The 17,239-nt window shown below is 40.8% G+C and overlaps 1 protein-coding gene across 6 annotated transcripts in view; it reads right to left on the reverse strand.

Moving 5' to 3' along the window:
* Window positions 1-17,239, reverse strand: part of LOC127573618 (serine/threonine-protein kinase PAK 3) — a 186,836-nt gene continuing 169,597 nt past the window's right edge. For 5 of the 6 annotated variants that reach the window (XM_052022003.1, XM_052021999.1, XM_052021997.1 and 2 more), the window contains 4 exons: window positions 10,836-10,935; window positions 9,138-9,334; window positions 5,635-5,772; window positions 7-4,436 (listed from right to left, as the gene is read on the reverse strand). In XM_052022003.1, the coding sequence (XP_051877963.1) occupies window positions 4,350-4,436; window positions 5,635-5,772; window positions 9,138-9,334; window positions 10,836-10,935 (522 nt within the window). In that variant the 3' untranslated portion in view covers window positions 7-4,349. Of the gene's footprint in view, window positions 4,437-5,634; window positions 5,773-9,137; window positions 9,335-10,835; window positions 10,936-17,239 lie in introns of all 6 variants that reach the window. The other variant, XM_052022000.1, reaches the window with a different exon arrangement.

Below are 17,239 nucleotides of genomic sequence, written 5' to 3' on the forward strand. Positions count from 1 at the left end.
GTTTAAATGATCTTTATTTTGTAATACTTTAGGTCAAAGCTTCAAACTCCAATTTTTTGTGGCTTTTCTTTTTTAAACACTAAAGACACTATTCATGCACAATCCACGGTTTAAATGAATCACTTCTATTGCTTCGGCCCGTCTGAAACATTGGGAGACCAGACGGAACAAATAAAATGAAAAGAAAACCTTAACAAACCAACAACATTGCTGAAACGCTGAGGTCTGGGATTGTGTGCGTAACAAAGTTATTTCCAGCATTTCCCCAAATTAAATAAAAAGTCGTCAAAAGGAAAAAAAAAATTCCAGAGTACCTTTTTAAAAATTCATTTTCACAGTAGAGGAAATTTCACATCAAATGTACAAGTAACACTTCTTCCAAAAGAGGACATACAGGCAAAGAAATAGAAACAAAAAAATGATGTCATGATACGTTGAACAGCAATATTCAATCCTCTTCCAATTCTTGTTTTCCTATGGTTTGAATGTATGACATTCAGCATCTCTTCAAATTGTTCTTAAAATACTTTCATTAGCTACAACAAAATTTTCTTACATACTTAAATAAACACATCAGTGATAATTTGTTTTATGTTGCGAGTGGAAGGTAATGACAATTTACTAGCAGAAAGATACAAAGCAGGGAATGATGGAAAAACTTGGAATGGATCTCATTTAAGGAAGGTGCATTAAAAGAATGTTTGCTTCAGTTTTGGCCTTAGCCTTCTTAAATCAAAGTATTGCTGGAATGTTTATAATTAGCATCTTCTTGCACTTCTATAAATCATGATTTTTTAAAAAAATAAAATGAAAGTATTTGCTTCTGTGGTGCTGATGAGGCAGACTAGCGGCTGAAGAGTTCATTCCAAAATGATCAACGGACAATTTTAGGGAAAGATCAAATGTGTGGTTTTTCTATATATAAAAAAAACCAGAACTACAGCAAATAAAAATTTCCTTTTATTCACCCTCTCCTGACAGCACAGTTACACATGGAAAACAGTTTAAAAGGCACCATCCAGGCAGACAAGCCTTTGCCACCTCTTTCAAATGCCCATTTCTCACTGTCGGTCTGGATATTGTCAGCAGATAGCTGGGCTGCACGTGGCTCACAGCTCTGTCGGGTTATTGTCTTTGCCATGTTTCAAGATGAATGCCCTTTTCAAGCAGTTAATGCCAGGAAGCGATCATTAGCTGGCAACTTGACTGATCTTTATCCATACCCCAAAGAGAGGTATAATTGCTAATTATAGCACACATACTGAAATCAGCACAGTTCCAAGGGGTGAATCTGGTACCTCCTGGTCTATTAAGGTCTGTACTACATTGGTGCTGCACTCAATAACGAAACCTTTTAAAAAGCAAATAGTTTTTTCCTGACAAACTAAAGCACTAGAAATTAAGTACGATGTTGTGTCCTTATATTTGGTCAGAATTGGACAAATCAAAACCAACCTTTCCTCACAAGGAAAGAAAACATATTAAAATGCAGGGGATTTCTTTAACCACCCATCAAAATGTTCTGTATTAAAACCTTAAAGGAACTTATTCCCTTTGGGTGGTCTTTGAATGCAGTTTGTTTGGAAAGAATGAACTTTGACACTTCTTTCTGACAAAGCCATAGATTCTTAATACTGCTAGAATGGAAAATAATGAATGTCTTTATCTGATTTACAGCTTTCCTAGAAATACTTTACCTTTGTGAACTAACAATTAATTGCAAATGGTTTTCTGAAGCTTGAGTGGAGATAAATAAACATTTGAAAAAACGGAGTACACATTTACAAAACACTGCTACTTTCCTTGACTGTAATGGCAATTCACTGTTAATGCAAGGAAAATCTGCCCTCCTTCCTTATCTCAGCACAGTAGGTCCTATACCTCTGAAGTAAATTAGGAATATTGCTAACAAGCTCATTGTTAAGAGCCTGCATGCTATCATTCAATAACTTTACCACACCATCGACAGAATATCAACAACCCCTTGAAGAACATTGGGTCTGACACATTTCCTTCACCAGTTCATCTTTCAGTATGGCAACCCTCACCATTATTAGTCACCAAGATACCACATACAACAATTCATGTTGTTATGCAGGTTTATTTAATGTTAGTCATAATGGTGCTGCTGCTGATGAGCGAGTGTATAACTGTATTGTGACCATACTCTTGGGCCTTGGGAGACAGGGAAAGGGTACTATCATCAACTGTTTCACTAGGAGAAGGAGTGACCATATCAAGAGCACCAGGCTGCCCTCTTTGCAACTTGATTAATGTCTGCAAAAAGTTTCTCAGTTTCCAACATAATTAACATCCTTGAATGTTATTTTATCAGCCATACTGAATAAACACTGTATGGCCTATTCAGCCCATCTAAATTCTGCAGGATCTTTCATTTTTAATTAAATCTCATTACCAAATAGCTCGCCATATATACAACAGGTGTTTCTGATGACAGGCTACTCTTTGGAACCCTGTTTTTCCATTAATATTTTCTTTAAGGTGGCTTAGAGCAAAGCCCATCTCTACAGTGTTTATTTATTTCCCAGGGTCTGTTAATGCCTTTGGTCATTTTGAAGACTCATCAAGAGTCTTAGTCACAGACGAGATTGACTTTTTTTTGTTGAAAGTAGTGATGCCACAACAGAAGTCTTACATCAGCCTGGCATGAATAACATTTGGAAGATCTAACGAGGGTTCCAAGGAACATGTGATACCATGGGTAGGGTGGAGAAAGCATACATGTCTACATCTGCCATATGGGCTGTATGGGGAATAAAGACTGCTCAAGTCACACCTAGGGATGAGTACATGAATCTTCCTTTTCCTTTCCCCCAGAGCTCACTCTTTTAAACTAACATCCCAAGCTCAGTAAAAAGGGCTTCAGTCAGAAATAAAACAATGCAGTTATTCAGTGCAAGTGTAAACAGTTAGGAAGGCTTGAGATCAATTCATTATTGAGAGGAATGTGCAGATGGTTTTTTTTGACACAAATGTGACAGGTTTTAAAGTCTGCACACTTATAAGAACCTAATTTATCTAAAACCTCTTTTTGGAAAGTGCAAATAGTAGACAGCTGTGTTTGCCAAGCATGAATCAGGCAGTAACCCTGATGAAGGGCCTTTCTGTTTCCCCTCTGGCATTTGGTTCAGTGGGAGCAAGGGGCAGGAAGAGGTGGTGGTTGTGTTTGGGGTATAGAGCGATTGACTCACATTCTGCTCACCTCATCTTGCTTAATTATCGTTATTAGCTATCACATTGTCTCAGAAAATGGTTTATGGGACCATGTAAGAGAAAAAAAATCCATAAACACACAGACAATATTTCTATTTCAATCCTTTTAAGCTTCCATGCAAAATGGTTCCCACCACGGCCTGACAAAGTCGTTATTAGAACATTAGGCCTTTCTCCTCTTGGGCAAAGTTACTAATAGTTGGGTTCATGGCCTCCTTACTGCGATCGTGTCAGGGCATTTTGAGTCTTCCTTTTGCCATAAATGCCTTGTATGCTTTTAACAAACTACACTATCACCATTGGGCCCACATTTATCAATTGGCTTTATATCAATAGAAATCGAACTTTTCCATAATACTGTGGTTGTCCGGAAAGCAGAAAAAAAATCAATATATTTAACAGAAAACCCAACAGTTCCAATTCCATTATTAATAAATATTAAGACAATATACTAAAGAAATATCAAGAGATAGACTTGAAACCTGTATAAAATATATATATATACACAAAGGAATGAAAACTTCATTCATCACAGCACTGCGAATGTGTTATAAAGCAATACCGAAGAACTTAAGGCCTCTTTATTTAGTCTGACAGAACATCTCTCTTCTGGAAGCATGACATGGTTTTGTACTCACTGGAACATGGAATTATCCAGACATTTATTCAACGATCACAGAAATGTCTGAAAAGTTTCATCACTTTTCCAAAAGGCTTCACTCATTTGCTACAACTTACAGCCATGAGTCCTCTAAGCCTGGATATTTAACAAATGTGTCAAGTTCTCTATTTAGACCCCCAAAACAACCAAATGGTTAAAAAAAATTGTTTTATGTGTTTGGAGGAGAAAAAAAAAGTGGAAAAATAAGAGACACCACAATGCCTTATCAATATGGGCAATTCTGTTTGAAATTAAGAATCCAGATGGGATCAAACAAGATGTTAAGGTGAAAAGAAACATCACTGTAGTACCCCATCACTGTGCTAGCTTTCTCTGTCCTGCAACGGAAGGAGATCAAGGTTTCTCCAGGTGAGACACAGTCCAGCTCTGGTTAGCCCCTCTTTCACGGCAGGAGGGAGGGGGAGAGGGGTGACGATGGAAACCATCCCTTGCTCTAACGGTTGTTCTTAACGGCCTCCTTGGCTGCGATTATCAGAGGGGTGAGGCTCGAGAGTGGCTTAGCAAACTTCAAGAATGGATGCTGTAAAGATAACAACATATTCATGTTAAACTAAGGAAAAGAGTAATGTACAACTGCAACATTGCTGCAAATATCCATTTAAAACTATGGCTACAAAACACTGTGGAAAACAGTCGATCTTTTTATCCTATGTCATTGACTGAAGTTGAACGATTTACATAAAAGCCGCAGAAATCAGCAACCAGAACAAATTGTGCCAGTAGCTTCTTGGAGCTCCATTGTTCCACCACAATAACTGCTCTGGAATTAGGATTAAAATCTTCTTCCCGTACAAAAATAGGAGGATATCTGCTACGCTTTGCAAGAAGTTGCAGAGCAACTTTAAGGTGAGCTTATGGGTGACACAGCTTTAAGGTGAGAGGGGGAAACTTTAAAGAGTGGTAGATGCCTAGAACACACTGCTAGGGGTGGTGGTGGAAGGAGACATGATAGTGGCACTTAAGGAGTACTTAGGCACATGAACATGCAGGGAATGGAGGGATATGGATCATGTGCAGGCTGATAGGTTTAGTTTAATTTGGTATCATGGTCAGCACAGACATCACAGGTTAAAGGGCCTGTTCCCGTGCTGTGCTCTTCTACGTTCCATGTTCTAAAACAACTCCAAGGAAATTCTGGACCAACAATCTTGAATTCCAAACACAGTTGATACCGGTCCATATCAAAACAGGTCTGTGTGGACTTGATCCACAACACATCTTTCCCCATTAACCAGTTTAAATGCTTGCTGTATTTCCCCATGATGGAATGTTTGGTCAGCAATCATTGCTGGGGTTCATGCATCACTGACACTCATGGGTAATCAAAGACTTCTTGAGTGTGTCTGGGGCACAGGCAAAAGAATAAACAAAAAGAAAAATGCAACACTGAAGGAAAAAAGGCACATTAAAAAAAAGCTATATTTCTCCAAGTGATAAGCAGACAGATTGGACAGAACATTTTAGAACAGCCTAATGAAATGAAAAACTACAGGCTTCCATGAGGTTGTCTATAAACAGGAAGGTTTTTACTTGTAAAATTGGTGCTGCTTATGATGATCAAAGGCAATAACGGAGAACGGATCACAGTCCACAATGGCAACAAGCTCTTCCAGATCAAGTTTTGGACAGCTAAACAGCTTCTAATCTCTATCCCATTCTCTGCCGTGACTTTTTTCAAACACTCAAACTGAGAGGTAGAAATGTAAAATATACACAACCTGCAGAAGCTCCTTGGCTGAGCCTCGGCGTTCTACGTCCATTTCCAAGCAGCGATTGAGGAAATCCCTGAAGACTCCTGAGAGTTTCTCTGGGTTCTGCAGCTCTGGAGTCCCATTGGTAGCAATCAAATACAAAGCCTAATAATCAAAAGGCAACATTGACAGAAGAGCCATTAACAGCTTTCTTTTAAGAGTAATGTTAGGCATCTGAAATCATTAGCAAGCAGAGATGAAGACAACACATCCAATTAAAACAAAGGCCACTTCTCTTTAAAAATTCTGCAATGAATAGTGAATACCAGTGATGCATTGCTAGAAGTGAACTGAAATAAACTGAGTTATGGATTCAGGCAATAACATGCAGCAAAACAGATACTGGAACTCTACTGCTCAGTAAATGCTGACATTGCCTGTGCATCTGACATTTAGGTAATTCAACACTGTGGTATGGCAATTAGCCATTTAGATCCAGATGTCCCATGGTAAAATGGTTCTGCACTGAAGTAGATGATCTCAAACAGCACAGTATGAAATATTATGCATGACCTTGGGGCTCCTGGGCTGAAGTGACAGACAGAAAAAGAATCAGTCCAATATCAACTCTCAATCACCATCCAAAGTCTAGGTCACTTGACTTGAGGATATAATCAGGCTTGGTTGCAATGTTGCTGCTGCTTGTACTTGGAAACTGTCTTCAAGCCAATTACTTCAAAAAGTGATGAATTTTTGAAGAAGTTGGAGAAGCACAGAAGGAAGATTTTGTGATAAGTTAGTTGCGCGAGATGAGGTAAAGTGGTGTGTGCAACATAGTCCTGATGAATGGCTGTCTCTGGGCTGAAAATTCTGTGCAAAATGTTCTACATGGGCAAATCAGTACACAGTATTCAGCAAAAAGGTGAAAAATACAACAATGAAATAAAATGGATGAACGTTAAATTGAATAATTGATTTTATATCCTTTCCTTTAAAAAAAAAGATCCAGGACTGAAGATCATTTCCCCTTATAACCTGACTATTTACGTAATTAAAGAAATATTGTAGCAACCTCAGGGGATGCCAGTGAGGTTAAGAAGCTAACCTTCTGCAATGAAGAGTGTTGCAACCTTAACATTTGTGTTGCCAGACCCTTGGTGATTACATACTCTCTTCATCACAAACTTGCTCCACAGTGCATGGAGGAATTGTTAACACCCATTCCATTCAAACTCCATCAATGGAGACATAAGAGACTGCAGATGCTGGAATCTGGAGCAACACACAAAAAGCTGGAGGAACCCAACGGGTCAGGCAACATATTTGGAGGGAAATGGACAGTTGATGTTTCGGGTGGAGACCCTTCATCTGGACTGAAAGATAGAGGGGAGATAGCCAGTATAAGGTGTAGGGAAGGGATGGGGCAAGAGATGGTGGTGGGGGGGGGGAGGGGCGGGGGATGATGGGTGACTGGGAAGAGACAAAGGATTAAAAGGTAAAGGACTAGGAGAGGGAAGTGGAGCACACAATAAAAGGGAAGGAGGTGGGGAGGGGAACCAGTGTGAGGAGTGTGTGGGTAATGGGGAGATGGAGGAGAGGGAAGATACAGTGATGGGGACTGGGTAGGTCAGGAGGAGAGAGAAAAGGGACAGAGGGGGAGCAGTTTATCGGAAGTTGGAGAATTCAAATGTTCACACTATCAGGTTGTAGACTACCCAGGTGGAATACGAGGTGCTGTTCCTCTAGTTTACGTTTAGCCTCATCTTGGCAACAGAGGCGGCCAAGGACAGACATGTCAGTGCAGGAATAGGGAGGAGAAATAAAATTGCTGGCAATGGGGAGATCGAGATGGCCCTGGCAGATGGAGCGCAGGTGTTCGGCGAAGCAGTCGCCCAGTCTGCATCTGGTCTCATCAATGTAATGTCCTGGGAGTGGGGGTTGGTGGGAGAAATGGTCACCATTGTGCAGAAACTCAGTTGGAACAGCCACATGAACAGTGTGGCTGTTCCATCACCCACAAGTCACGAGTCAACAGTATGGGAGCATGCTCTCCATTTGCCTGGAACACCACAGAAGACAAACCACCCCATCTATCAGCTCTGAACATGCACTCCCTCCATCACCAGCATCCCATTCCTGTAGTGTGTGCCCTCCACAAAATGAACTGTATTTACTCATCTAATCTACTCTGCAGCACACTTCAAACACATGGGCTCCACCACCAAGAAGGACAATGGCATAAGGTGCATAGAAATACTACTAACTGCAGGTTCCCCTCCAGGTCACACACCATTCTCACCTAGAAATATTTGCCCATTCCTTCATCTTTTTCTGGGTTTAAATCCTGGAATCCCTCTCCCCGACAGTGCCGTGCAACATCCTTCATCAGAAGGACTGCAGCGATTCAAGGCAGTGATTCAGAATCTCCTTCAAGGGCAATAACTCTGTGTTTGTCAGTAGTGTCCATGTTATTATCTCCAATACCTCCAAAACTTCCAATAAATGCTGGCCTTGACGCTGATGTCCAGAACCCATAAATGAGAAAAGATAGTCTCCAACTCCACAAGAGTCTGAATATCTTGCATCATACCTATGCTATGCAGAATCCATTCAAATCACAGTTTGCAGTTCAAACTTTTCCTTTTAACTCAGGCTCCTGGAAGTTCTGTCTTCTGTGCCAATTTATTAGTGCTCCTTTTACCAACTAATCTCCCCTCTTCATCCTTCAACCCACTCATCAGGTTGTTGATGTTCACTTTGTTCATCAGCGACCAAAATCACGTGCGCCTTGCGGCAAACACAGGTATCTCCGTCCTATTGATATGCATCACTTATGCCTGTACCTCCCAAAAGTGGGTGATAATCCACCTCTAGTGTCCATTACTGATAACTTGCAAACCTCATTCACTGAAGTCACAAAAGTGTTTTGGTCCCTAGTGACTATTCTTTTCGATAGTTCACAGGATGTCGATATTGCAGGCAGGTCAGCATTTATTATCCATCTCTAATTGTCCCTGGAGTCAAGTGCCCTGCTGGGCCATTTTAGAGCTAACCATCATCCTAAAGTTACTTGTGAGCCAGACCTGGAAAAACATGGCCAAATTCCTTCCCCCAAGGGGCAGGAGTGAAACACGTGTTTTATTACATATTACAATAAAACACCATTTCATTGTCACTCTTACTGACACTAGATTTAAATATCCAAGTTTAAACTCTGCAGTAACTACAGTGAGGTGTGAACTTGTTTCCAGATCAATAGGCCAGGCCAGTTAATCACAACGCACTTTTACCTTGCTGTCCTTCCTCTTTAGTGCAACTTCTGATTACTGTCATGTGTTAAGCAGTAAAGCTTGGAAATGTGAGGAGATAGAGTGGCTGAAGGGAGGAGAATATAACCGTCACAAATTATTATTCCATTGTTTAATGAACTGGTGATTGCTAACATTTGGTTTGCCCACATGTTCAAAAGATAACCAAACACTGGTACATTCAATCAACCACAATGTTCCATTTTGTCACAATCAGCTTACCCTGAGAGGGTTTTCATTCAGATAAGGCGGTTCTCCTTCAATCATTTCAATTGCCATAATTCCTAATGACCATATGTCCACCTTTGGGCCATAGGCTTTCCTTGTGACTACTTCAGGGGCCATCCAGTATGGTGTCCCCACCATTGTGCTCCGTTTATTCTGCTCAGGGGTGATTTGAGCACAGAATCCAAAATCAGCTGAAAATTGAAAATAAAATTAATATTACTAATAGAGCGACAGATATTAACTGATCATCCAGTGCAGGAAAGGGCCAAACCAATTGAAGCCATACTCTGGTTTTGACCATGGCTCTCCTTTTGACTATTCCCAGGAACAATCAGCAGAACTAATGGGCACTGAATAAAGAAGTTGGGATGTTATGTTGCAGTTGTACAAGATGTTGGTGAGGCCGCATTTTTAAAACTGTGTTCACTTTTGGTCACGTTGCTATAGGAAAGATGCCATTAAGCTGGAAAGAGAGCAGAGGAGATTTACAAGGATGTTGAGGGACTCAAGGGACTGAGCTATGGAGAAAGATCGAGCAGGTTGGGACTTTATTCACTGGAGCATAGGAGAATGAGGGATGATAATATAGGAGGTGTATTAAAGCAGGACTGGCATAGATAAGGTGAATGTGCAGTTTTTATCCCCAGGGTTGAGGAACCAAGAACTACAGGGCAGAGCTTTAGGGTGAGAGGAAAGAGATTTAATAGGAACCTGAAGGGCAACCTTTTTCCACTCAGAGGCTGGTCAATATATGGATTGAGCTGCCAGAGGAAGTGGTTGAGGCAGGTACATTAACAACATTTACACTTGGACAGGTACACGAATGGGAAAGGTTTAGAGGGATATTGGCCAAACGCAGGCAAATAGGACTGGCTTAGATAGGAATCTTGGTCAGCATAGGCCAGTTGGGTTGAAGGGTCTGTTTCCATGCTGCATGGCTCTAATGGCCATTTACAGATCAGGCCTCAACTAGATTTTCCAGCTCTTCTCATTACTACCATCAGGGAGGAGGTACAGGAGCCTGAAGACCCAAACTCAACAATTCAGGAACGGCTTCTTCCCCTCTGCCTTCAGATTTCTGAACGATCCATGAACACAACCTCATTATTCCTTTTTTTGTGTTACTTATTTTACAATTTATAGATTTTTACATCTTTGCACTGCACTGCTGCCGCATAACAACAGATTTCACATCCTATGTCTGTGATAATAAATCTGGTACTTGGGGTTAAATAAGGCCTCAGTTTGTCACTTCCTTATACAGGCAGAGAATGTAATAAAAACTAATGGAGTATCATATTTATTGGACATTGGACTGTGGATGCTGGAACAACTGGAGCTCTTGTTCATGAGATGGATATTTTTTTAAATAAAAGGAACACTATTAAGGAATTGTGGAGCAAAGGCAGGTAAAATGAGCTGGGGTGCAGGGCAGCATATTCTCATTGAATGACAGGATGGGTCTGAGGAGAAAAATGGCCAAATCTAACCCTAATGTTTCTACATTCAGGGCTCACTGAGGAAGATGTGCTGCTCTAGACAGGTTTTTTTGTGTGTAGATGGCACTTGTGAGACCATGTATCCTGAGGGGATAAAGGAATTGTTGGGGAAATAGGGAGGGAAGAGTTGTTTTTATAAAAAGGGTCATCAGCACAATGCATAGGTTAATGTACTGAATCATTTTCTACTTACTTAATTTAACTGATCCATCCATTCCCAACAGGATGTTGTCACTCTTGATATCTCGGTGGATGACCTGATTGGAATGCAGGAATTCCAAGGCTTGCAAACACTAACAGAAGAACAATAGAATCACATTAAGAATTCTTTCCTTTACTTTCTGTAAACCTTTTAATTGTCACATGGGATGAAAACCTAGAAATAAAATTCCAATGCAACATCACTGAAATTTACCCTCAGTTACATATGTGCTAAACCTGTGATATAATGACATCTGTGTATCATTCAGTTTCTGAAATTTGGCTCTATTGACTTCAAAAAGAGCAGAATTTCAGAAGAAGAATTTAAAAAGCATCTGGACTGGTACATGGATAGGAAAGGTTTAGAGGGAAATGGGCCAAATGCAGGCAAATGGGACTAGCTCAGTTCGGCAAGTTGCTCGGCATGGACAAGTTGGGCCGAAGGGCCTGTTTCCCTGCTGTATAATTCTCTGGCTCAATAACTCTAATGCACAGGCAATACTATATTGAGTGTTTAGTGCATCTGACTGGGGATGAAATCCGATGCTAATGTTTCTTTCTCCACTGATGCAGCCTGACATGATGAACATTCGGCAATATTTTGTTTTCAATGCAGATGTTCAGCATACACAGTAATTTTGCTTTGTCTCTGTAGCATTTTATGCATCTTATGTTGCAACCATAATCACCTCAAACTACTCAACATCCAAGGATGAATTAGTCAATGAGACGCTGCAAAACCTTGTTTCACTAAGTCTTTCTAAAGTACAAACAACTTAAACATAAATTGCATGAACTATGGTTGTGTTTTACTCTTCAGGCTGCAAGGAACTGCCCTTCCCAAATATAGTATTTGCAGCTTGTACAGAAGAGACACCCCCTCGCCATTTCCTTATTCTGAGCTGTATTCTACAGAAAAAAGGAGCACACGTCACTGTCCCCTGCATCACCAGCTCTACAGGCTATTGGAGATTTATTATTTTTAATTTAATTCCAAGAGAATCAGGTGAACCCACTGTATGATACATATCTTAGCCATTCCTGGTGTTCTGATGAAACAGCCCCATTCCTGAGGGTCATGGAATCATGGAGATACACAACACTGAATTAGGCCCTTTACCTCACCAAGTTCATGCTGACCTTCAACCACCTATTTACATTAGTCCTACATTAAGATTATTTTCTCTCCAAAGGTGCTGCCTGACATGCTGAGTATTTGCCAGGTTTTCTAATCTGATTTCAGTTCCCTGGTTGTTTTCTGTGACAAAGATGGTCACCCTTTAATAAGACAACTTCTGGGTAATGGGAATCCTGAAGAATGCAGTTACACTTTACAACACCTTACCCATCCCCAAATAGGGCCAGTTGTTCTCTGTGCAATCTCCTTAATCTTGCTCATATTTCCTTATTTAGCCACAAGTTATCCAGTAAATCATTGTTTGACCACATGGTGGTGCCAAACTCAAAGTTTTAGCATTTATTCAAGGCAATGTTTGATTTCTCACTGGATCAAAAACTCTAATTTTGTACCATTGTATTCTATGCGCAAGCATCCTTATAAACTGCTATTCTGTCAATGACTGAACAAATTAGCAGCAAAGAACATTGGATCTCTTGATACTCATGGATTTTAAATTCTACATAATGCATTCCTGATAAACTATGTTCCCAGTTAGGACTTAATCGTCTGTCTGAATGCATAGGAAGCCAGGTACGAGTCTGAAGATGGAAGGGAAAATTCAACTTGTCCATCTCTGATCTACATTATTAACAGGTTTGATTATTTTGTCCAGCTGCTGACACACAGTCTGTGTGTGGATTACAGCACGGAAAAAGGCTGCTCTGTGTTTTTGCTCCATCCAAGCCAGTACCCACTCCAACCAAAGCTATTAGAATATGCTCCTTCTACTTTCTCCAAGATGCACTGCTCTGACTTCTCCTGCATATCTACTCCTTTTGCCTTAACCACTCCATGAGGCAGCATGCTCCATATTCGAACCATCGTCAGGGTCAAGAGGTTCCTCCTGAATTCCTTACCAGATTTACGAGCAACTATTGTATTTTAAGGTCTCTAGCTTTGGACCTGCACAAATGGAAACACTTTCTTTATGCCTATTCTAACAATACTTTCATTGTTTTCAGTTCACCTTTTTTCAGAAAAGAGCGCCACTCCTTCCCGATGGTTTTAACCTCTCAGTTCTGGTGTCATCAATGCAAATTGTTTATTTGCATCATCTCTGGTGCCTCTAAATCCTTACTGTAACATGGAGATAGGAAATGTGCACAGGGGTCTTAGTGTGTGGGCTTGTTAACTTGGATTGCTGCCTTTGATGATTTAGAGTCATACATAGTGGAAACAGGCCCTTTTACCCAACTAGTCCATGCCAACCAAGGTGCCTACCTGAGCTCGTCCCATTTGCCTGCACTTGGCTCACATCCCTCTAAATCTCTTTCCTATCCGTGTACCTGTCCAAATAGCTTCTATATGTTGTAATTGTGTCTGCCTCTACCACCTCCTCTGGCAGCTTGCTCCATTTACCCACAACCATCTATGTGGAAAAACTCTCCTCTCTGGTCTTTTTTAGATCTTTCCCTTCTCACCTTAAATCTGTGCCTTCTTGTTTTAGAGTCCCCTGCCCTGTGACCATTCATCTTATCTATGCCCCTCAAGATTTTATAAATCTCTACAAGGTCACTTCCCTCGGCTCCTTTGCTCAAGGGAAAACAGTCCCAGCCTACAACTCAAACCCTCCAGTCCCAGCAAAGTGATTTGTAAATCTTCATTCTGTTTTGGCATTATCAAATGCGTGTTAGACCTCCTTACTCTGCCCAAAAAAGTGCACCACCTCATTACATATCAAAGTTGTAATTCACTTTCCAGTTACGTGGATATTCCTCAAGTTTATGGATTTCGCCTTCTTGTTGATGTCTTTATTCAGCAGAGAGTGCCAGCAGAGTCATAGAATCATGGAGAGATACAACACAGGATTAGACCTTTTGGCCCACCAAGTTCATGTTGACCATCAACCACACATTTACACTAATCCTTTTTATTCTCCCTACATTCTCATCAACTCCCTCCCCCCCCCCCCCCCCCCCCACAAGATTCTACCACTCATCTACACACTAGTGGCAAGTTACAGCAGCCAGAACATATCTATTCACACTCCTTTGCAGTGTGGCAGGAAATTGGAATGCCCAGGGAAAACTCACTCACTCACAAGAATGGGCAAACTTCACACAAATAGTGCCAGAGGTCAGATTTGAACCCATGTCTCTGGCACTGTGAGGCAATGTCTCTATCAGCTGTGCCACTGGCTGCCCAGAGGAGGAGGGGGAGATATAGGGAAAGGTATGTGGTGAGAGTGATGCATTCAGAATCAGACAAGGTGGTTTGATCAGGACTACAGGTATAAAGTGGGGAAAGTTAGATGTTTATCCTGAGAGAAGGAATTGGAGAGGAAAACTCTTTTGAGGTGACATCTTAAAATGGGATCTATAGTCCTGGTAAAGTGAGACAGATATAAATTTATAAAGCAAGATGTAGAATGTCATTGATCACTGGAAGATTAACAATATGAGGATAATCTTATAATAGGAGTCTTATGAGGATAGGCTGATTGAGCTAGGTCTTTTCTCTTTGGAGGAGGAGGAGGAAGAGGAGGATGACAAGTGACTTGATAGAGATGTACAATATGATAAGAGGCATAGATCAAGTGGACAGTCAGAGACTTTTTCCCCAGGGCAACAATGGCTAACACGAGGGGACACAAGCTTAAGGTGAGTGGAGGAAGATACAAGGGGGATGTCAATTTATTTACTTATTTATGTTTTTTTTTTTGGTTTTTTTTTTACAGAGGGTGGTGGGTGCATGGAACGTACTGCCTGCAGAGGTTGTGGGGGCAGATACATTAGGGACATTTAAGAGACTCTTAGATAGACACATGAATGATAGAGAAATGGGGGGCTATGTGGGAGGGAAGATGACATATCTTTATTAATCACATGTACATCAAAACACAGTGAAATACATCTTTTGCGTAAAGTGTTCTGGGGGCAGCCCGCAAGTGTTGCCATACTTCCAGCACCAACTTAGCATGCCCACAACTTCCTAACCCATACATCTTTGGAATGTGGGAGGACACCGGAGCACCCGGAGGAAACCCACGCAGACACGGGGAGAACGTACAAACTCCTTACAGACAACGGCGGGAATTGAACCCAGGTCGCTGGTACTGTAATAGCATTACGCTAACCGCTACACTACCATGCCTGCCAAGAGCAGGATAAAATGTCGGCACAACATCGTGGGCTGAAGGGCCTGTACTGTGCTGTAATGTTCTATGTAATATCCTATTTTTAAAACATCCTTACAATTGTCATAGCTAATGTAGTTTGATCATTCTAACAGGGTGTGGTTGAAGTGCAGAAAATTGTTGCTGCCCTTCCCAGATCTGAGTGCATGTTAAAACTAAGGAAAAAGCAAATGCCCTTGTTTAAATAACTGCCCTGCATTTAAATCCCTCATATGAGATTACAATTACATGCTTTCCACTCTGCAGACTGCAAATACAAATGTGATCCCTTCCTTTACAATCACGTATGATTTGACAAAATAACTTAGGTAGGACATTGTGGAGTGTATTGGAGGCTGACTTGTAACTGTAAAAATTACAACCTTGTTCTATCTAATGTTAATGGGTCTCTTGAAATTGTAAGTTGCTGTACAAATTAGACAGACTGGATTGATCAGCTACATTAAGCACAATCCTAATTAGTTGTGTGTCATCATCAGGTCAGTACAGCTTTTCCATTTAATGAAATGTAGTGGGGGTCTTTGTTTTGTGCAGGCTAACTCATTTACTATTCCAGCCACTCATTATCACTGCAGATCAGGGGTAATCTGAGATGTGCTGCAAAGTGAGAAGGTAAAATTCAAGAACTTTTCAGACTAACTAGCCTGACTGCAATATCCCAGCTATAATGTTGGGTAAATAGAGAAAAGTGGATGGCTCATAGAGCAGGAGAGAGAGATTTAAATAATGGGCATAAAACATGGGGGATGCAAGGAAAAGCCTTTCTATTCAGTAGAGAGATCACTTCCCTTTAAGGGGGATGGAAACAGTCAATCAGGCTTTCAAGTAAGTATTAGATAGGCAGCCGAGGAAAAATAATGGGGAAGGTGCAAGGAAATGGGAGGAATAGATTGCTTTATAAACTGCTAGCGTGGACTCAATGGGTGCAATATCCTCCTACTTTGCCACAGGAACTGTATTCTTCTATTGTAGCTAGCTTCAGAGGGATATTCCCCAAGCCAAGAGTCTACAACAGCCCCCATCTTAAATACTTATATTAAAATATTTTGTTAAATTACAAGATTAAACATTTTTCAGCTCTTATTCATAAAATGAATGGTCTCCTAATTGAGACCCGTCGAGGGAGGAATTCATCTTTGACGCATGCCAAGTTCGGTACAAGTATCAGCTGTCAGCTAGACCCACCTCCCCACATTCAGCTAACTGGAACTGAATTACAATTAGTGGTCAATAGTTTCAGTCACAGTGAAACTTCTCTGCCTTTATAATAGTGGTGGTATTAAAGTGGCTAGCAGCACAAATCGTCACTTCACTGCATAATAAACTCCACAACAAGAGTTAACGCTCATTACTGTCTTCTTAGTAAGTTGTTCTATGGAATTTCCAAACTTTCAAAGTTATTAGTAGGGCAGATGACCAGAAGCTTGGTCAGAAAGGTCATTTTTTTTAAAGAGTACATGACAGAACAGTAATGAAGGGTGAAGGAAAAATGGAAAGTGGGGAAAAAAAAACATGGTGTGGCAGTCAGGATACACACATGAATGGACACAGGGATCCTACATCCTGGACTATTGATCCCAACACGACAGCTGGGGAATTTAAGTTCAGTAATTAAATCAATCAGAAATGAAACGATAGTCTCAGTAATGGTGACCATGAAACAGTCAGATAGTCATTAAAAAAAAATTTGGTTCACATATGTCTTTCAGGGAAGGAAGTCTGCCAAGCTTACCCTGAACTTTGAAATGGTTAAACAAGACACTGGTTCAAACCAATTAAGGATGGATAATAAATGCTGGGACACATCCAGTCAATGAAAAATAATCAGAATATTTCTGTTCAGCTACCAGAACAATTTTTTTAAAAATGCCTGGATTTTGCTGGCAAAACCCCTTATGGGTTTCTGTGGGTTTAGGACCTCAGGTGAGTGTGGAATTCCTGACTTGCTGCCTTATTTTTGCCAGCTATTTCCCAGCTGGGGTCCTCACACAGCCGCAGAGCAGATCATTATAGAGGCACTTACAGTGGCTGTCCAGCATTTACAACTAGTTACTGGCTTCATTTTTAAATAGTACTTAAT

This window comes from Pristis pectinata, chromosome 8, assembly GCF_009764475.1.
Source record: "Pristis pectinata isolate sPriPec2 chromosome 8, sPriPec2.1.pri, whole genome shotgun sequence".
Taxonomy (NCBI): Eukaryota; Metazoa; Chordata; class Chondrichthyes; order Rhinopristiformes; family Pristidae; genus Pristis; species Pristis pectinata.